We start from the raw sequence: 19,575 nt of genomic DNA on the forward strand, positions 1-19,575 counted from the left end.
GTTAGGGCAGGTGGACAGACACAGGTGCCATTCTCGGGGAGGAAAGAATTGGGTGGTGCTACTGTGGTTGCTTCTTCTAGTCAGTTCTCTGGCAAGATGAAGATGAGGGGGTAGGTGTGATAGCAGGAGTGTGGGGGATCCTGGTGAGCTGGTGGGAACTTCTCCCTGTTGTGCCTGTGCAGGAGGCTGGCATGTGGAGTGAGGCCCTGCGGATCTGCAAGGAATACCTGCCTGGTAGGCTGGGAGAGCTGCAGGAGGAGTGTGGCAGAGAGGCTGGCAAGAAAGGCTCCAGGTAAGGAGTGCTGGGGTCATGCTGCAGGAAATAGCCTGGAAGCTCTTCCCCATGGCCATTTTGCTGATGCCTTACAGAGACAGCCTGATGGGATCCCTGACTTGTTTCCTTCTTGAGGACTCCAGACTTCTTACTGCATAGGTTTCCTATCATCCTTCCTTATTTCTCTGGGAGTCTTATTTCTGCCATCCAAGATCTCCCAGATGGCATCTTGCCTCACTTACAAATCTCCATGGTCTCCTGTAGTGCTGTTACATCTCCCCAGGGTCCTTGGTCAGTTCTTTCCTCAGCACTGTCCATGTTCTCTGTCGCATGCTCCGCTCTGTCTGAGCTCCCTGCTTGCCTGTCATGTGCACCTCCCTGCCCACCCCCTGCACGCTGTCTCAGGATCTGTGGGAGCTTCCCCGTCCTGCTCACAGCCTGCATTCCTCCTGCAGTGGACCTGAAGGGCTGCTGGAGCAGGCCCGGGAGTGGGAGCAGTCTGGGGAGTATGCCAGGGCCGTGGACTGCTACCTGAAGGTGCGGGATCCCAGCAACAGTGTCCTGGTGGAGAAGTGCTTGCTGAAGGTACTGTCAGGGGCTGGGATTCCCTTCATCTGCTCTTCTGCCTGGGAGCTCTTCCACATCCTGAGTGCACCTCAGGGATCTGTGTCACTGCAGGGCTCAGGAGAGCCTGCAGGGCTGAAAGCCTTCATAGCTGTTCTCCTGAGCCATGGCAGGCTGTGCTTATCCTGCGTGGTGCTGCCTCCCTTGCTCTGGCACCTCTGCCTGTGCCAGGCCCATGTCTGTGTGCCCACGGCTCCCTGCACTGCAGAGCTGCACTTTGTGATTCAGCCCTTGCTAGAGGAGCACCTTCCTGTGCTCCATGCCACCTTTGTGCTGTGCTTTTGCTCATGCTTCTCACTCACACCCATGTCCTTGTGCCACTTTCAGCTACAATTATGTCCTTGCCTGATCTTCTCCCAGGTGTGAAAGTGGCTGGGCTTTGCTCCTCTGACTTGCCATTTCTCCCCTTCCTCCATCATTCAAGTGCTTCCAACTGTCAGTCTTTTAGCTGGGACTGAGCCCTTCCCAGCTTCATCCCACTCTCCCACCATTTTCATCAGTTGAGCTGCTGACAATTTCTCTTCACAGGCTGCTGAGTTGGCTGTGAAATTCTTGGATCAGTCACAGGGCGTGGAGGTGACACGGACCGTGGCTCCTCAGCTGGTGGCCATGAAGAAATACAGCATGGTGAGGACTGGCTCCTGCCCCAGGGCTGCTCAAGAAGTGGTGACAGTGGAAGGGAGAGCTCTGTCCAAGGGAAGGAGGTCAGGTCACATCCTGGGGTGATGGGTGAGTGGGTGGCCTTCTCTTGAGGCAGGCTGTGCAGAATCTTCAAGGAGGATGGAAGAGGGGAATGAATCAAGTCCTGGAATAGCGAGAGAGCCAGGCCTTGGGAGAAGGCAAGAAGCAGAGGAGAGGCTTATCTTTTGGGAAGAGACTTTCTGTTGTGTCTGTGTGCTGATCCAGCACCAGCTTCAGCCTGGGACGCAGGGAACCCTTGGGGTTTTGCCTCCCATGGAAGTGTCTCTGGCCCTGCAGGCAGCTGAGCTCTACCTGAACCTGGACCTCACCCGAGAAGCTATTGATGCTTTAATTGAAGGGGAGGAATGGAGCAAAGCCAAGCACACAGCCAAGGAGCTCGACCCCAGGTATGCCCTGAGCTTTGCAAACTACACCCGTCCTGTTCCCCCTCCCACCCCCAGCTGGTCCCTTGTCCTGTCCTGTACTGTCCTAGGTTTCCTGGATTCTCCCACAGTGGCTTTCCCACACTCAGCAAGGTCCATTCTCCACCCTTCCCAAGCCATTTCACATTCTGACACTTTCCTATTGCCACACATCCCACAGAAACTGTTTTCCCCTTTGGTTTCACCCCATCCCTATCTCCCTTTCCCTTGCCATAACTCTGTCCATGCCCTTCCTTCTGAAAGCCCTGTGATCCCTTGTTGTCCTCACATATTCTGTTGTGAAGAGCTGCTTAGACCCTTTCCTTCCCCGTCCATCTGTGCACCAGCAGCTGCTAGCAGGACACAGCACATCTGCAAGTCTGCTAGTTCCAAAGTTGAATCCAACCTCTGCACTGCTGCAAGACTTGAGTTTTGCTGCCTTTTAGGATTCTTTCTGCCCGCAGGTCAGAGGAGTATGTGGACCAGCGTTACAAGGAGTATTTAAAAAAACAAGGAAAGGTGGATTCGGTACGTATTGGGATATCTGCAGGCTGGGGAGTGATGTCAGGACCTGTGCTGGTCCTGGGGCCTTCTGCCTGACTATGGGTACGAGTGAGGAGTCTGTGTGTGTGCCTGTGAGCCATGGCTGCTGCATGCCAGGCCACAGAGTCATGGAAGGGTTTGACTGGGAAAGGACCTTAAAGCTCTCCTCAAGCTTCAGTCCACCTCCTGCTTTGGGCAGGGACACCTTGCATTAGAGTGGGTTGCTCCAAGCGCACATTGCTAGCTCATGTCCAATTTGTTGCCCACCAACACCCCCAAGTCCTTCTCCTCTGCCCTGCCCTCCATTCTTCTGCCAGGCTGCCTCTGTGTTTGGGGTTGCTCTGACCCAGGTGCAGCATCTGTCACTTGTTGACCTTCATAAGGTTCACATGGGCCAACCTCCTCAGCCTGAGCAGGTCCCTCTCAGTGGAAGATGGGTCACACAGGCTCTGTGATTTCATTCTGTGGAGGGGAAGAGCCTGTGTGTCTGGGAAAGAAAGACATGGCTGACTTGATGCTTGTGTGCACGTGAGCAGGAAGCCTGGCCTGCACAGTGAATTCTTGGCTGTTTCCATCCTCAGCTGGTGGGAATTGATGTCATGGCAGCTCTGGATATATATGCAAAGCAGGGGCAGTGGGAGAAGTGCCTGGAGGTCGCAGCCAAGCAGGTGAGTGCTTGTGTGAGCCCTCAGGGACACAGCTGGGCTCCTGGAGCCCTGCAGTGGGTGGGCAGCATGGAGAGCACTGCAGGTGGTGGTGCTCCACACCACTGTCCCCACCGTGGCCAGTGAGGCTGAGTGGGGAAGTGCTAGAACCTGGAAGCATATTGTGTTTATAATTTGTGATTAATGGAGCATTGGAAGAAGCTAAATGAGTTGTTTGGGCTGGAAGTAATTGGTACCATGGAAACAGGGATTTGTCGAAGAAAGCCTTCTTTCTCTGTGGTCTTGGGAGCAGTGGTGTCAGTCAGAATGAGACATCCTAGTCAGGAAAGCAAATCGGACATTTTTTCAGTTTTACTGACCTGAAACTAACAAAATTACCTCAGCAGAGTAATAAAATGGAGAAAAGCAAAATGAAACTGTTTTATGGTGCTCTTTCAAGGAAGTAGCAGGAGAAGACAGCTCTCGATTACCAGGATGTACTTTGAGGGATGGTTGTTGATTGGTGATTGGCTGTAAAACAGTTGTTGGTTAAATGGTTGTTGATCATGGAGGTAACCAAGGGCAAGCAGTTCTTTGGAGTGAGATATTGGTTCAGATTGAATAACAGGGCAGCCTTGGCAACAGCATCTGCAGTTAGTAGGGACATCACAGCTTGTCACCCAGGCCAGCTGAAGCCTTGGAAAAGCTCTGGGAATGTCTGGGACTGTGGTTTTATAACTTTGGTTCCAATAACCTACCTTTGGATTCTACTAGAGTGGACTTGGTGTCTCTAAGACTTGGGCTTCTCTGTGATGCAGATGGTCTCTGTTGAAGTCACTGTTCTCTTGGGAGGCTCCCCCATTGATACTCTGCTTATCAGGAACCAGAGAATAACTGCACATTCCATTTAATGGGAAAGACTCAGTTTATTGTATTGGACACCACAAAGCCACACTGAGTCTGAGAAGATCTTGGTGTCTGCTCGTGCCTCCAAGAGAGCATTGGCATGATCCTTTTCCATAACCAGTGCAGAATATAATCGCTGTGACTCAGCTGCTCTACAGTGATTATACAGCAAGAATGGTACATTTATCAGAACAGGTCACACACCAGACTCAGCCTTTATCCCAGGCTATGCTGAACACGGTGCTTCACCAGCACCCAGCTGGGTGTTGGAGTTCTGGGCATCTGCCGGGACACTCGTCCTTCTTCTGCATCATAAACTTGCTTCCATTGCTCAGTTTTTAACAGGGTTGCACACTTTGTGCCATTTTCTTCTTCTCATTACCATATTTATGCATGTGTGAAGCAGCTCTTTCCTCACTTGAATTTCTGTGAGGCCAACAGCAGTTCTCAGCAGTGTCTGTGGGGTCAGCACTGGTGTGAGCAGCCCTCTCAGAAAGTTTGCAGTCCTGGAGCTGTGACAGCATGTGGGTAGTGGACTAGAGCAGCTTTGTAAATTACACCTTCACCCAGGGTTTTAGTTACTTTCTTTGTTAGACTGAGGGCTGCTTTACAGTTGGTAGCCTTGTTGACACATAATAGAGGTGCTGCATCCTTCAGGTGTTTGGCAGTATTCCTTTGGCAAGTGGTGGGCAGCTGCAAAACAGCTGTTTTGGCATGTGTGGAGGATCAGCACAGCATCAGCCAGCCAAGACAAAGGTGTCACTAGGGCCCACATCAAGCCCAGCTGTGCTTAGGGCAGTTTGGCTCTGGTTACCTGTTGGTTTCACCCTTTGGGACCCAGGTGTGTGGGGTTGCGCACACACGGCTGAATCCACACCCACCAAGTTCATGATCCTCATGCTGCTGCTTTCTGTGTGTCTTCTCCAGAGCTATCAGGTGCTGCACAAGTACGTGGCTCTGTATGCAACACACCTGATCTGTGAGGGCTGCTGGGACAGAGCCCTGCACCTGTACACCCAGCACGGAGCCCCTGCCAACCCCCAGGTGAGGAAGGCACCCCAGCTGGGCTGTCTGTGGGCTGTGCTCTGCTGCAGGGTCAGGCTGCAGGATCTGCTACAGGATCAGGCTCCCACCTGAGCTGGGATTGCCTCGTGCTCAGCATGCCCAGCCCTGCAGGGGGTTCTTCAGAGGGCTGAAGGAAATCTCCCGGCTTGTTCTCCATGGGAAGGAGCAGGGGAAGTTGAGTGTTTGTGTTTGTATTTGTTTTGAGCACCTTGAGCACCAAGTTCAGAACAAAAGGAACCATTTGCCTCTCTGAGAGCACTGGCTGCAGGAAGCATCCCTGCATCCTTCCCTGTTTGCCTGTCTTATCCCCAGCCCCCCTTCCTGCAGCACTGCCCCTCTGCAGCCCTTTTCGTGGCCTATGCTTGGCAGCAGGAGAGCTCTGGAGTCTGCTGACTCCTCACCTGTCTCCTTCCACACTTGTGTCCTTTTTGTTGCAGAATTTCAACATCTACAAGCGTCTGTTTGTGGAGATGGTGAACGCTCCCGGCAGGAACTGTGCCGAGGCGTACCCGGGCTGGGCAGAACTGCGGGACGTGCTCCTGGCTCTGGTGAGTGTGGCGGTGTCACCCCTGCCTGCTCAGCCCCAGCCAGGGGGCTTGACTCAGCAGGGAGAGGAACCAGCCTCTCGACAGGTGACATGGACAGTGTTTGTAGAACACAAGCTAAGAGCAGAGAGCTGGCAGTGTGGACAGTAGGAAAACAGGATCCTGGGAAGTGGATTGGCTGAGCAAGAGAAGGCAGAGAAGGAGACCCTGTGCTCCAGGCCAAATCCTGGGAGTGGGTCTAGACCCTGGCCCTTGCTCCAGGCCAAATCCTGGGAGTGGGTCTGGACCCTGGCCCTTGCTCCAGGCCAAATCCTGGGAGTGGGTCTAGACCCTGGCCCTTGCTCCAGGCCAAATCCTGGGAGTGGGTCTGGACCCTGGCCCTTGCTCCAGGCCAAATCCTGGGAGTGGGTCTGACACCAGCCCTTGCAGAGCTCCAGGTGTCACTGTGACATGGGAGCTGTCGTGACCTCCTCTTCTGATCCTACCCCAAAATCAGCAGCCTGCATGGGGAAAGCACAGAGCTGCTGAGCCTGGAAAATATGAATTCTCCTCATGGAGGCTGAGAGCCTTCTGCTCCTCGTTCCTGTCCAGAACACCTCAGCCAGGGCCATGATTGCCTTATCTCTGTTTCTGTCCTTACCGCAAGCCTAAGCAAAATCAAAAAACCCTCCCTTTGTCCATGCAGGCTCACCCCTGCTCCCAGTGCTGGCTGTTGTTGCAGTGCTGGTGACTCCCCCTGGCTCCCAGAGCCTCCTTCCCTCAGCAGCTTTCAGAGCACCCAAGGCCCAGCCCTCATCCAGTGCCAGAGGTGTCTGCATATTCCAGATCCTTCTCTCTCCTGACTTCCCTGTCTCATGTGGATGTAGAGTACCCTCGTGCTCTCCTGCTCTCAGTTGCTCTCATGTTCTCTTCTCAGTGTGAAAACTTGGTGAAGTGCAGCGAGGCAGACCCTGCAGCCCAGGAGGAGTTTGAGAGGATGCTGCTCATCTGCCACTACTGCGCCGCCCGCGCCGCCGCGCAGGGCCTGAAGCAGCTGGTGAGGCTTTGGGGCTCCTCTGCCAGCTCACCTCCCAGAGGGGGAACCCCATGGGCAGCTGCAGGTTTGGAGCTGTCCATGGGTCACTATTCCCATAAATCACCCGTCATGGATGCCTGAGAATGGGACTGCAGTGACCTGGCAGCCCACCAGGAACTGTGGGTGGTGTTTTCTACTTACCATGGGTGCTGTCCCAGCCTCTGTGGCTGAGCTGTAAACCAGGGCAGGAGCTGATCCTTGTGCTTGGCATGACTTGTGAGAGCAGAGGTGCCAGTAGAAAATCAGGAATCACAAAAAACCTGATCTTCCCAAGAGAGGGATGGCTTCCTCTCTGCTCTCCTGGCCTCCAAGAGCTGCTGGGCTTCACATGTGGGCTTCAGAGCAGATCCTCTGCCCAGGGCTTCAGCAGGTACTGGTTCTGTATGCTGGGCCTCTTGGGGGGCTTTGGGAGCTCATGGACCTCTCTGAGGGCATCACAAGGCCCGGTGATCTTTTGGAGTCTCATGTGTGGTGGGATTTGTTCTTGGCCTCCCTGCTGAAGTCTTGATCCATGTGGGATTGTGGAATTGTTCTAGGGCTCTGGATGTGGCACTAGAGTTGTGATGGGAAAAGGAAAAGAACCCCAGTGAAAGCCACAGGGAAGACTGGGACTTCCCCATGGCTGTGTGTGTGGATGTTGGGGGTCCAGAGACATGTCAGACAGCAAGAGTCAAGTCTGATGTCTTGGAAACCTGTACAGATCTCCACAGCTGTGGAATGTTGAGGGGCTGGGCAGTCTGTTTGGGACCATAAAGAAGGGGTGGCCTCAGCAGTTCCTGTGTGACAATGGGTATCTGGCAGCAGAAAAGTGAAATTACCCTTCAATTCCTCACCCCCGCTCCAAAATTCTTACATAATTGCATACAAGAAAGAATTCATTGAGACTGTGGCTGGAATAGGTTTATTGGAGAGGCTGGAGAGTCTCCATTCCTTGAGATGGCCAAAACCTGACCAGGCATGTTCCTGAACCAGGCATGCGGCTGCCTCTGCTTTGACTGGGGCTAGGGGCAGAATTAATTTGGGAACTGCCAGCAGTGTCAAGCCAGCAGTGCCTTCCAACCTCACCTGTTCTGTGACTTAGATGGGGGGTGTTTGGGTGTGGCTTCTCATGAAAAATAGCAATGCTTATAAAGCAGAATTTCACCCTCAGGTGACAGTCCCATGTGTCCTGTAGTGAGGGAACTCAGGGTCAAGACTGAGGTTTTGACCTTTTTTACCTGTAAGGCGTGTGTGGGTGCAGAGTCCTTGCTGTGAATGTGGGGAGATCTCCAGGCTGTTTTCTCTTTGCTGAATTCTGTGTCTCTGTGCCCCAGGACACCATGGCTGCCCAGCTGTCCATCTCCCTGCTGCGCCACACGGATCTGCTCCCTGCAGACAAGGCTTTCTATGAGGCTGGCATGGCTGCCAAGGTAGGAGCTGCCTGCCTCTGCACCAGGGAACAACATAGGACACCCTGGCTCGGGGATTCTCAGCTTTATCTCCCCAAATCCTGGGCTCTCACTGGAGGCCGTTCCTCAAGCAGCTGGCCAGACCTCAGCCAGTGAGCAGATGGGACCTACAGACCCAGGGCTGGACAGAGGCCATGTTCCGGCTCTGTCAGTGTGGGTGTGAGGCTGCTCTGCATCACCCAGGTGTCTGACAGTCTGCCTGGCAGCTGTGACACATGGCAAGGACAGCAGCATGTCCTCACTTCCTGCAGTAATAGAATCATGGAATGGTTTAGGTGGGAAAGGACCTTAAAGCTCTTCTTGTTCCATCCCCTGCCATGGGCAAGGACACCTTCCATGATCCCAGGCTGCTCCAAGCCCCATCCAGCCTGGTCATAATGCCTGTCTCCATTCTGTGGGACAGCCTGTGGTGTTGAGCTGGTTGGGCACTGTGGCACATCCTTCCCAGCCCTGGCTCTGGGAGAAGAGCTGGCTGTGAGGATGAGCTGCCCAGTCTCACTCAGGGCTCCTTTCCATACCAGGCAGTCAGCTGGGAAAACATGGCCTTTGTCTTCCTGAACCGCTTCCTGGACCTCTCAGATGTGAGTATGCCCTGTGGGGCAGGCGGGGCTGGCTCTGTGACAGGGCTGGCTCTCCAAGGGGACAATGCCATTGCCATTGCTGCCACAGGGCCACTGCAGACCCCCAGGCTGGCCAAGGCTCTCGTGAGGCTCCTGCAGGGCTGCACATTGGAGCTTGGACTGATGGGTTGAGAGCCCCCAGAGCCCACCCAGCGTGTGCCTGGAGCAGGGGGCACCCTCACACTGCCTGTGGGAGGCCCTGCCATGCAAGGCACCTGCACAGCCCTGCCCAGGTCACCCTGGGTGTGCCAAGAGCACATTGGCCTGACAGTTTAGGCCTGAAATCCTCATGGCTGCAGATGCCATTACAGCTTTCAGGGTGATCACTCAAGTTGTTCCAAGGGAAGAAAAACTGCTTGGGAGCTGGAGGCCATGGCCCAGTGCTTTGTCCACTGTGATACAGGACTTGGGAGTCCCCTCAGTCCCAGGCTGGCCACCAGAAACACCAAATCCAAGGGAGCTGACACCTCGCTGTGCCACACTCTCAGGTGCTGTCAGCAGCAGCTGGGGGAAAACAAAAGCACCCAATTACATCTTTCCCTTTCTCAAGGCCACCTGCACAGGGCAGAGTCTGAGACACTGCAGAGTGTGGTCATGGGTGACAGGAGGGCCTGGTCACCACAGCACCAACAGGCAGGGCCATCCTGGCCATGAATTGTACTGTGAGCTCTGCAGCTGGCATTGCCCACTGCTGTACCCCTTCTTTCCAGGCCATTGAAGAAGGGAACCTGGATTCCCTGGACCACTCTGATTTTCAGCAGACGGACATTCCCTTTGAGGTGCCCCTTCCAGCCCATCAGCACGTGCCTGTGAGTGTCACCTGTCCTCTTCAGCAGAGCTGCTGCTGCAGGGCCTCTGAACAGGGAGTGGGGTGGGGCTGGGATTGCAGAGGCTGCAGGGCATGGAAACGGACCCAGAACTGGCCCCTGCTGCCTGTCCCTCCACTGTGAGCACACAAACACACACAGAGACGTGTGCACACAGCTGTGAACACAAACACGTGTGCACAGACGTGTTGCACACACCCACACAAACACACCCACAGAAACACACCTGTGTGCACACCCACACCTGTGTACACACAGACACACATACACACACACACACACTATGTACACACACACCTGTGTGCACACACACCTGTGTACACACACCCAAACACACACAAAAGACTAACACCTGTGTGCACACACAGACCTATGTACATACACACACCTGTACACACACATACCTGTACACACACAAAACACACACAAACACACCTGTGTGCACACACAGACCTATGTACACACACACCTGTGTACACACACACACCTGTACACACACACACCTGTACACACACACACACTCTCTCTCTCCCCCCAGCACACACACTCTCAAGCCACACCATGCACCATGCATGCCTGTGCTGTGTGTGCATCATGCCCGCCCATCCTCTCCCCTGTGCTCCCTGGTGCCGTGGGGCTGCGCTGGGGCGGCAGCAGCAGCAGCCCCGTTCAGCCTGGCACTGGCTTTGCCCGCAGGAGGAGCAGCGGGAGGAGGTGAGGGACTGGGTGCTCACGGTGTCCATGGACCAGCGGCTGCAGCAGGCGCTGCCACAGGACGAGCGCGGCACCTACGAGGCCTCGCTGGTGGCAGCGGGGACAGGGGTGGCCTCCCTGCCCTGCCTGCTCACAGGTGAGCTCCAGATGACACAGTGCCCTGCAGGGTGGGTCTGGCAGGAGGTCTGGGCTGTGCTCTGACAGCAGTGGAGGGACTGTGTGGCTGTGGGGCACCAGCTCTGCTGGAGGAGTTCGGGTGTTTTTACTCTGGGGGGTGAGGGAGCACTGGAACAGGTTGCACAGAAATTGTGAGAGCGCATCCTTGGAGACAGTCAAAAGCTGTCTGACACAGCCCTGGGCTGGGGTGGCCCTGCCTCAACAGGAGGTTGAACCATACAGACCCCAGAACAATTCTGAGCTCCGACACTCTGTGGCTCAGGGGTGGCTCAGGCTGCCACAGCACAGTCAAGAATGGGCAGCACCTGGCCCTGCTCTGTAGTGCAGGACTAAAAAAGGGTCAGAGAAGGGGGAGCAGGAGAGGGCCACCAGGAACAGGGCTGTGGCTTGAGAGTCAGAAGCTGGGTGTCATTGTTGGACCTACACACGTGGGTGTCATTGCCCAAGGGCAGTTCAGCCTTAATCTTAATTTGATCCCCCCCACTTTGAACACCCCTTCTCCATTTTGGTCTCCTAGAGACCAAGGCAACATTATTCCCCCTACACACTGTGCTGTGGGGCAGCCCCACACAGCACAGGGAAGGGGTGCCCCAGGTGGGGGGATGCTTGCTATGGGGCTCAGCTTGTTCTGAATGTGTCACTTTGTGCCCAGGGTACCCAGTGCTGGGAAACAAGATTGAGTTGAGGCCAGGCCGAGAAGTGAAGAAGGATGTGTGGTACAAATTCGTGATGGCTGTCAAGGTGAGCCAGAGCCCCCAGGCAGGGAGATGGGCTGTGGGGGGGTCCAGCCCCTCGTGCTGGCAGTGCAGCATCCTTGGGTGAGTCCTGGTCCCAGGGCATTCACTGCACTGACAGTGCTGCTTGCTGGGCATCACCAGACCCAGTCCTGCCAGCCCACATGGTGCCTTCAGGCAGGGGGCACAGGGGTGCAGCCCCCTTCCAGTGCCAAGGCCTGTCTCTTTCTGCAGACATCCCACAGCCCAGCAGGCCAGGATGTGATCGAGTTCCTCCGACGGTGGTGTGGGGGACTCCCAAGCACCAGCTTCTCATTCCAGTGAGCAGAACTAGGGCAGCTTTCAGGCCTGTTCCTCAGCACCTTCCACATCCAATAAACATGTTATCTCAGCCCTGCAGTGCTCCTGTTTGCCAGGGGATGCTGGGCCCAGAACACTGCAGCTGCTGGGCATGGGCTGCAACCCCCGTGTCTCAACCCCCCCATCCAAGAGTGACTTCCACACTGAGGCCACAGGTTTGCCACCATCCCTGTACTTGGGGAGTGCCAGGCACAGGGACAGGCTCACAGAGTAGCTGCACTTTCCTTCCCTTGGCATGCCTTGTTCCCAACCAGCACTCACCTGGCAGGGCCACTTAGAACAGCCAGTGTAGAAAGGAAAAGTTTATTTATTCAAGAAAACTAGAGATCTACACCGACGGGATTCTTCCCTTTCTGTTCCCCGACTCATCTGAGCACAGACACAGCCAGCTGCCATGCCTGCAATGGCACCAGGACTGCCCACCCCCATCAGTGCTGCCAGAAACCAAGAACCTTCATCACACCAGGAAGGGCCCAGCAGCTCGGGGCGAGGATGGGAGAGCATCAGGGGCCCACGGCACCTGCTGACCTGCAGGGTCTGTCCCAGGTGGGCTGGTGGAGCTGGGGGCAAGGCACATCCTCACCCCTGCAGCCCACTGCAGGAGCTGTGACACCACCTTGGCCCCAACCTTGCTGGATCACAGCGCTCCTGCAGCACCACCTGGGAGTGGAGGAGCAGTGTCAGTGCCAGGCTGTGCTGCAGGGCCCAGCACCACTGACTCCTCTGCCCATGTTCCTAGCAAGAGGTGTTCTGGGGGGCTGGTGGGGGCATGGGCCCTCTTGATGGCAGAGTCTGCTCCCCCCATCCCAAGCATGGCCCACGTGGGGCACTCACCTCTCCAGCTACACTGGAGAGTCAGAAATTCCTGCCAGGAGCTGCTCCCTCTCACGGAGTGGCTTCTCCACAGCTGTACTTGGCCGGGCCAGCTAGAGAGAAAAAAAAAAGACAAAAAGTAGTTAGGGTGGCAAGGACACATGATGGGCAGTGTTCTCACAAAAAAAAAGAACAGGCCTGGCTACCAGGGGATGAAGAAGAGGGTCCCTCTGCAACTCCCCATGAAGGGGTGCTGGTCTGGCACTTAGGCTGGCTAGAAGAGGTTCCAACTCAGCATCCCCCCTACTGCTGCTGCACAGCCTCCTTGTTCCCAGCAGAACCCAGCGCCTTGCAAGTGCAGCACAAAGGCAGCAATCACAGGGGAGGGAGATCCAGGGAGATTTGTACCTGCTCTTTGCCATAGCTGTGTGCACAGGGCCCGATGCCCCGGAAGACCAGAGCCACCAAGCAGCTCCTGCCCGAGAGCACGGCTTCCACAGCTGCCAGCAGCAGGGAGAGGAACCAGAGGGCCAGGGCTGTGTCCTGTGGGGCAGGGGGTCACAGGAACGTGGGCACTGCACCAGGCTGGCTGAACACACTCAGCAGAGACTGTGTGGACAGCAGGGGGAAAGAAGGGGGAGAGGGAGAGAGAAGGGGAGTGGGAGGGAGAGTGAGAGTGAAACGAAAAGACGAGAGGAAGCAGGAAGAAGCTGCTGGGAGGAGTGGGGCTGTGCAGTGACTCACGTAGATGCGCGTGGTGTTGAAGGGACAGTCGTTGGTCGCAATGGCTTCACGGGCGTCCAGGGGCAGCGCGGAGCTGTCGCAGCCCCGGACCAGGTGCGTGCCCCGGCTGTGCACCGTGAGGGCGAAGGCCAGCGCCAGCCCCACGCTGCACGCCGTGGACAGCAGGCAGTTCAGCAGAGAGACGCCCAGCAGGGTCCAGTGCTGCAGGACGCAAGAATACGAGTGGGATGGCAGGAGCTTGGGGAAACGCTCGGACCGGGCACCTGTGTCCGCGCACGCCCGCTCCCCCGAAGGGCACACAGGACCTCTCGCTTCTTCCAGGACGGCTCAGCCACGCCCTCGGGTGAGGCTCTCGCACCTTTCGCATCCTTCCACCCCCTGTGAGCTCGGTACCGCCGGACGCCCCTTGGCTCGGGCTCCGTGGAGACCCTTGGCCGGGAGCCCCCAGCCCGGCGCACCCCGCCCCGTGCCCGCCCACCCTGCGAGCCCACGCGGGACCCCCGACCCGGCCGCAGCTTCGCCCACCGAAGCGCTTCTGCCCGAGAACGGCGCTCCCGCCCTCCGGGAGCGGCCGAGCGGGGACGGGCGACACCCGCAATGCCGGCAGCCGCCGCCGAGGCGGAAGGAGCCCGCGGGGCCAAGGTCCAGGGCAGCGGCTGCCGGCGGGGCAGGGCGGCGCCGAGGCCCCCCCACAGCCCCGCACTCACCAGGACCGCCCGGGACAGGTTGTGCGACACCAGGATGGCCACGATGCCCGCGGCGATGCTCTGCGGGGAGAGCTGCGCTCAGCGGGGCCCGGGCGGGCCGGGCCGCCGCCCCCCCCCCGCTCCGCTCCGGCCGCGCTCACCAGCAGCCCCGAGCACACCGACACCACGTTGGCCGCCGCGTACTCAGGGGTGACGGCGCGGCGGGCGCCGGCCACGTGCCGCAGCACCGAGCCGTGCACGATGGCGCCCAGCACGAGGCTGCCGTGGCCCAGCACGATCAGCCCCAGCCCGGTGCGCATCAGCCGCCGCGGCTCCGCCAGCGCTCCCGCCACCCGCCGCCCCCCGGCCATGGCCGCCGCCGCCGCTCGCACCGCCCCGGGCAGGGACGGGCGACTCGGCCCGGCCCCCCGGCCCGCCCCGCCCCGCAAGAGGCGGCACTCGCGTCTTTACAAAACAGTTTATTAAAAATAGGAAATGATAGAAATGAGATGCAGGAGCCGCGGCTCGGCCCCGCCGCGCGCCAGGACGACACTGGAGCCCGGGGCCGCTGCAGCCCCGGGAGGCCCCGGTAAGGACCGGGGGCTGCAGGGGCCGCAGCCCGGGGCCAGCACACGCCGTGACCCCGGCGGTGCGAACCAGTAAACAAAGTGCAGCCGGCGGCGGGAGCGAAGCGCCGGGCGGGGAAGGGGGACGAGCTCGGCCACCCCTGGGCCCGTGGCGCGGGAATGGGGGGGAGTGACCGGGGGTGCAGGGCTTAGGGGCTCACCCCTGCTTACCTTTAAATTAAAAAAAAAAAAAAAAAAAAAAAAAAAAGAAAAAACCCATTTCTGTGCTGTGCAAAAGACACTTTGTACAATTCAAACAGAACAAACTCCATGCACATGAGTGGGGCTGCAGAACGCCTCAAGCCAGGCCTTAGCTCCGCAGCACAACCTGGCAAATCCCAACAAAAACAGGGCTGGAAATAATACTGATGCGCAAAGTCCCCTTTAGGAGGTGGGCAGGGAGGACTGTCGATGAGCCCAGCCACGGCACATGCAGGATGAGCTTCCAAGCACTGCAGCTGGGGTCTTGCGGGTGCCCGACAGCGAGGGCAGACACAGATGGTCGCAGGCAGCGAGGCCACGCTGGCTGCCCCGGAGCCACGGGGCTAAGATGACACAGTCACGGCCGTCAGGGCTCCATTCCGAGTGTAGTAGAACTTGCTAAATGCCTCTTCAAGTAAACAGGTGAGTCTGCTCTGGTCAGCCTGGGCAGATAAAGGACAGTGAGGGGTAAGCCCCATCCTCTCAGAGCTGAGAGCATGGCTGGAGACCCCCAGGGCAGGGGCCTGGCTTATTCCTCCTGCCTTCTGCCCCCGAAAAGGGCACAAACCATTGAACTCTGAGGAAGGAACACAGGCCCACAGCCCTACCTGAGTCCCTGCTTACCTCGCTGATGAATCCAAGCTGGACCAGTTCAGCGGCCAGCTCCTGGATGTTGTCATCTACAACACAAGGAAAGGTGTCAGTCCTTGCTCCAAGCATTGCTGCTGGCCCAGTGCCCCTGGCAGGGGCAGAAGGTACTTACTGGGCTGAAGGTCACAGCTCAAGTGTCGATTCAACTTGTCTTCCAGTTTCAGCAGCAGTGTCAGCTGCAGGGCAAAGAAATTCTCATGAGGAATTGCAGTCCTGCAAGCTGCCATGACAAGCTCAAAGCAACCCTAGAAATGCCCCTTGGGATGGGAACCACCTCTCCAGAGCCCCACGGGGATTTAACAACAGCCACAGGCAGTTCCATCCTGAACTGCAGCGGTCAGCACCATCCAGGGCCTGGGGGTGGGCCAGGTGCCCGGTCAGCAGCAGGCACAGCCCTGGGACAGGCTCTGGGTCCTATGGTGGCAGCTGCAGCACTGCAGGGTTACCCCAGGCCCCAGCAGCACATCAGAGCCACGAGCCCTGCACAGTGCCCCGGCCTCCCCCTGCTCAGCCACAGAAACGTACGTGGTGCTTCACGCCCTCCTCCACAGACTCAATGTTGCACTGCATCAGCACCACCTGGAACAGAGGCACAGACCCCATCAGCAGCTGCCCCAGAGCCCTACCTGGCCATGGAGAGCGGGGCTGAGCCCCTCCTCAGCCAGGCTGAGCCTTTACCTTGCGGGTCTCCACCTCAGCGGGCTCTGGAGTTGGGGTTTTCACCGACGGGGGAGCAATGGGAGATTTCACCACCACCTGCTGGGGCTGCTGGGGCCGTGGCATCCCAAAGGCTGTGAGGGGATAGATTCCATTCCTACAAGGAAGGAGCAGCATCTGAGGTTATACCTCTACAGAACTTTTCCAGTCTCACACACAATGGAAGGTGTCTTAAAAAATCCCTCTTACCTCACATCCTCCAGGAACTTGTCCAGCTCCAGCGCTGGAGATTGTGAGAAGCTGGAAAACAAAATGTCCTGAGATGAGAAATCATCTCATAGTACCATCCACTTGGGTCTCTTGGAGTGCACTTTCAAATGCCCATGTCCTGGGCTGTGTCCACAGGCAGGATGGGTATGGACAGGCAGCCACTGGTGTGACAAGCTCTTATCTTCCCTTAAGGACATAACCACCTATGTGAGCTGAGGGTGAGGCAGCAGCTATGGCAGAGCCAGTCTCACAGCCCTCAGACCTGTGCAATGCTGTTATTTGGAGGGTGGCCCAATGACACTGCTCCTGGTGAGCTGTTTCACAAATACCTGCCATACCAGGTCCCTGGTTGCAACAAACACTTGGAATAGCCAAACCCCTGTCTCAAGGCTGCTCTGAAGCATTCCAGAGATGAGGTAAGGACTGCAAAACTGCTGGAAGCCTGACAGGATGTTCTCAAGTGCTTTATGGGCTGCACACCTGCCTCAGCTCCCAAACCACCCTCCAGCCCCTCCCACAGCCCCAGCAGCTGGGATAATCCTATCTTCTGACACAGCAGTAGGTTTCAACAAAAACTTCCAATTTTTCTCTAGCAGCTTGGTTTGCATGGCAGTCTGATGAACCATCCAGAAATGATGCTGACATTTCAAGTGATTGCTGCTTTCTTTCCCTTTTCCAGCATCTCTGAGGTGTGGCACCACCAAAAGGAAAGTTCCAGGCTGGCACCCATGGACAGCCACGCCTGCAGAGGCTGACATCCCATGTGTGTGAGGATCTCTCCTTACAGCTTTGGTTGTTCACTTGTTGTCCTCCATTTTGAAACTATATCAAAAACATTCCAAAGGGAATTTCAAACTACATTTCCTAGCACTATGACAACTGGAATGTCAGCTTTTGGAAGGGTCTCTGTGGCTCAGAGAGCTGCTTATACAGATGGAGCTGTTCTTCCTTGTCATCTTACTCTTGTTCAGCAGCCTGAGCATCCCAGAACTCTGGGCTCCCTGGAAGCACCCTAGGCTTCTCTGGGAATACAGTGTTCACATCTTCGTCTTCAGCTAATCCCTTGACTAGCCAAGGCTTTGTTATCCAAAATGCACATCACTTTTTCGGCACTCTGCTTGCTCATATGTATTACAGTCACTCCCTTAGGGGCCACCCTTGCAGTGCAAGTAGTGCTGTGTGTCACTGACAGCTGCCTCAGCTGCCTTTCCCTGCGCATAGTGTGGAATAAGATGCTCCATTAGGAAAACACTGAGGAACCCTTTCTCTGAAGTGAGAGAGACTCCATCTGACTAGTCTGTGATTGGTCAGAGCACCTTCCCAAACTGTTCAGCCATGTTTTGCTGGTGTCTGCTCCAACTACAGCATGTTCATTTAATCTGTCCATTTGGGGAACAACTCATCTCAGCTGCACATAATCTACTGCCAGGAAACAGGTGCAAGGTCTCCTTCCACCCAGGAATAACCCTCCCCAGAGGTGTGTGTGCCCAGACAGGGACTGCTCCTTCCCCTCCAGCTCCAGCAGCTCCCACTGGCACCCAGTCAGTGAGGAAACACCAACTCTGAGGTGATGGGCAGCGTCCCAGTGCTCACACCAGGGCCCCAGCACTGCTCCCTGAGCAGCCCCCTGAGCACACCATGGGGACTCACATCATCTTGACTCCTTCCCTGTCCTCGTGGTTGATCTCTGCCAACACTGCGTTCATGTCAAGGTTTTTGGTAATTTCTTCTAAAGCATTTTCAGGAATCATATCTATTTAAAAAAAAAAAGAGTAACTTGCAGCAATTGCAGTTCCTCTCCAGCTTTAGAAAAGCAATGAAAAGTGCAGAAAGTGCAGAGATGCTCTCAGAGCAGGTTGGACACCACAGCCCCTCCCGGCCCTGTGTTGGACAGCCAGGAACCTGCAGAGCAGCAGGGCATGGGAGGGGTGTTCCCAGGGTGCCAGCTCACTGGGGGGAAACTGACAGCTCAGCAAAGCTCTGCAGAGCCCTGACCCACGTGGGCACGTGGCTGCCAGGGCTGGTACTCACGCTGGTGCCCAACGATGCAGTGAGCAGCCAGGAGCTTCAGCGAGGGCACCTCGAACAGCGCCTGGTGGAACAGGAGCTCCCGGGCCGTGGGGCGCCTGCCAGGGTCCTGCTCCAGACACTTCTGAATGAACTCCTGGAGAAAAAACCTGCATGAGACCACGAGCAGCAGCAGCAGCAGAGCCATGCAGAGCCCCGAGGCCGTGGCTCACCCGCTGCAGGGGGTCCTCCAGCAGCTGGATGGCACTGTTGATGGCTTCCTGCGGCACGTAGGAGGACTCCCCGTTCCCCTGGATCTCCAGCACTGCCATCTGTAAACACAGAGCAGAGCATCAGACTCCACTGGCAGTGACAGGCTGCATGGCAGACAGGCTCAAGGAGACCACTGCCAAGCATGAGATCATCACAGCCAAGCTGTTTGGGGGTATTTAAGGTCACATTTGGAGAGACAGAGAGAATGGCTGCCTCACTACAACAGCTTACTCCTGGTACTTCGAGACTGCCAGGGAGCCCTGGGAACTCTGCCAGCAACAACCTGGACAGTAAGTGTCTCCATTTTGAACCTCACCATCCATTGGCCTGTTAGTCTGTTTGGTAATTCCATAATGAAGCAGTGACTGGATCACTGCCAGGGTCCAGGGTCCCTTCTGGCTGTGTGAATAGCTCTGCATCGCAGAACAAGAGCAAGCACACAACACATCAAGAATGGGCTCCAGCCAACTACACAGACACTCATTCCCAGCTAGGAAAGGCTGAAAAATATTGCAGGGAGTGTCTCTGCATTCAGCTTCAGTTTTGTTTCCTGGAAGTTGTGTCTTTCCACAGTTCTCTTCCTGCTTCACTAATAGAATGTGCAGCACAGGTTGAGGGTTCTTTATGCTGGCTCTTTCTGACAATTCTTCTCAGAAAATACTCCTAACAGCAGCTCTCATTACCTGGACCTGGACCTACTGACTGCAAGGACAGAGGAAGCACAAAGTTGCTACGACCAGGTATGTCAGACTCACATTGACTGCAACCAGCACCTCCATCAGATGGGCACAGGCTGGCCCAGACAAAGTGACAGACTGCAGCTGTCCTCTGCCCCAAACAGCCCAGGCAGTGGTCACATACATGGACATTACATTACAGTCTGCAGCAGTGACTATTCCCTCCAGCCAATGAGTCTGACCTCAGGACTGGCCAAGACCTGCTAAGTAATTCATTACCCATTAGGAATTTGAGAAGAACTGCAGATCCC

General features: G+C 56.4%; 3 protein-coding genes across 5 annotated transcripts in view; 1 reads left to right on the forward strand and 2 right to left on the reverse strand.

Moving 5' to 3' along the window:
• Positions 1 to 11,685, forward strand: part of IFT172 (intraflagellar transport 172) — a 38,073-nt gene extending 26,388 nt beyond the window's left edge. For 2 of the 3 annotated variants that reach the window (XM_030945239.1, XM_030945241.1), the window contains exons 33-47: positions 183 to 292; positions 730 to 859; positions 1,427 to 1,525; positions 1,877 to 1,986; positions 2,466 to 2,529; positions 3,126 to 3,212; positions 5,022 to 5,138; positions 5,597 to 5,707; positions 6,621 to 6,740; positions 8,093 to 8,188; positions 8,749 to 8,808; positions 9,558 to 9,656; positions 10,371 to 10,524; positions 11,218 to 11,306; positions 11,534 to 11,685. In XM_030945239.1, coding sequence (XP_030801099.1) covers positions 183 to 292; positions 730 to 859; positions 1,427 to 1,525; positions 1,877 to 1,986; positions 2,466 to 2,529; positions 3,126 to 3,212; positions 5,022 to 5,138; positions 5,597 to 5,707; positions 6,621 to 6,740; positions 8,093 to 8,188; positions 8,749 to 8,808; positions 9,558 to 9,656; positions 10,371 to 10,524; positions 11,218 to 11,306; positions 11,534 to 11,623 — 1,536 coding nt within the window. In that variant the 3' untranslated portion in view covers positions 11,624 to 11,685. The remainder of the gene's footprint in view (positions 1 to 182; positions 293 to 729; positions 860 to 1,426; positions 1,526 to 1,876; positions 1,987 to 2,465; positions 2,530 to 3,125; positions 3,213 to 5,021; positions 5,139 to 5,596; positions 5,708 to 6,620; positions 6,741 to 8,092; positions 8,189 to 8,748; positions 8,809 to 9,557; positions 9,657 to 10,370; positions 10,525 to 11,217; positions 11,307 to 11,533) is intronic. The other variant, XM_030945240.1, reaches the window with a different exon arrangement.
• A 311-nt stretch (positions 11,686 to 11,996) lies between these two features.
• Positions 11,997 to 14,273, reverse strand: KRTCAP3 (keratinocyte associated protein 3). Its single transcript, XM_030945273.1, has 6 exons — positions 14,064 to 14,273; positions 13,924 to 13,983; positions 13,217 to 13,417; positions 12,881 to 13,015; positions 12,494 to 12,585; positions 11,997 to 12,319 (listed from the first exon to the last, which is right to left on the reverse strand). Exons 1-5 carry the CDS (start codon positions 14,271 to 14,273, stop codon positions 12,502 to 12,504), a joined length of 690 nt encoding a protein of 229 aa, XP_030801133.1. The 3' UTR covers positions 11,997 to 12,319; positions 12,494 to 12,501.
• A 93-nt stretch (positions 14,274 to 14,366) lies between these two features.
• Positions 14,367 to 19,575, reverse strand: part of NRBP1 (nuclear receptor binding protein 1) — a 32,605-nt gene continuing 27,396 nt past the window's right edge. The window contains exons 10-18 of the mRNA XM_030945255.1: positions 18,548 to 18,646; positions 18,339 to 18,471; positions 17,958 to 18,060; positions 16,287 to 16,337; positions 16,059 to 16,194; positions 15,906 to 15,959; positions 15,493 to 15,556; positions 15,354 to 15,409; positions 14,367 to 15,172 (exon numbers count right to left, since the gene is read on the reverse strand). Coding sequence (XP_030801115.1) covers positions 15,074 to 15,172; positions 15,354 to 15,409; positions 15,493 to 15,556; positions 15,906 to 15,959; positions 16,059 to 16,194; positions 16,287 to 16,337; positions 17,958 to 18,060; positions 18,339 to 18,471; positions 18,548 to 18,646 — 795 coding nt within the window. The 3' untranslated portion in view covers positions 14,367 to 15,073. The remainder of the gene's footprint in view (positions 15,173 to 15,353; positions 15,410 to 15,492; positions 15,557 to 15,905; positions 15,960 to 16,058; positions 16,195 to 16,286; positions 16,338 to 17,957; positions 18,061 to 18,338; positions 18,472 to 18,547; positions 18,647 to 19,575) is intronic.

This window comes from Camarhynchus parvulus, chromosome 3, assembly GCF_901933205.1.
Source record: "Camarhynchus parvulus chromosome 3, STF_HiC, whole genome shotgun sequence".
Lineage (NCBI taxonomy): Eukaryota > Metazoa > Chordata > Aves > Passeriformes > Thraupidae > Camarhynchus > Camarhynchus parvulus.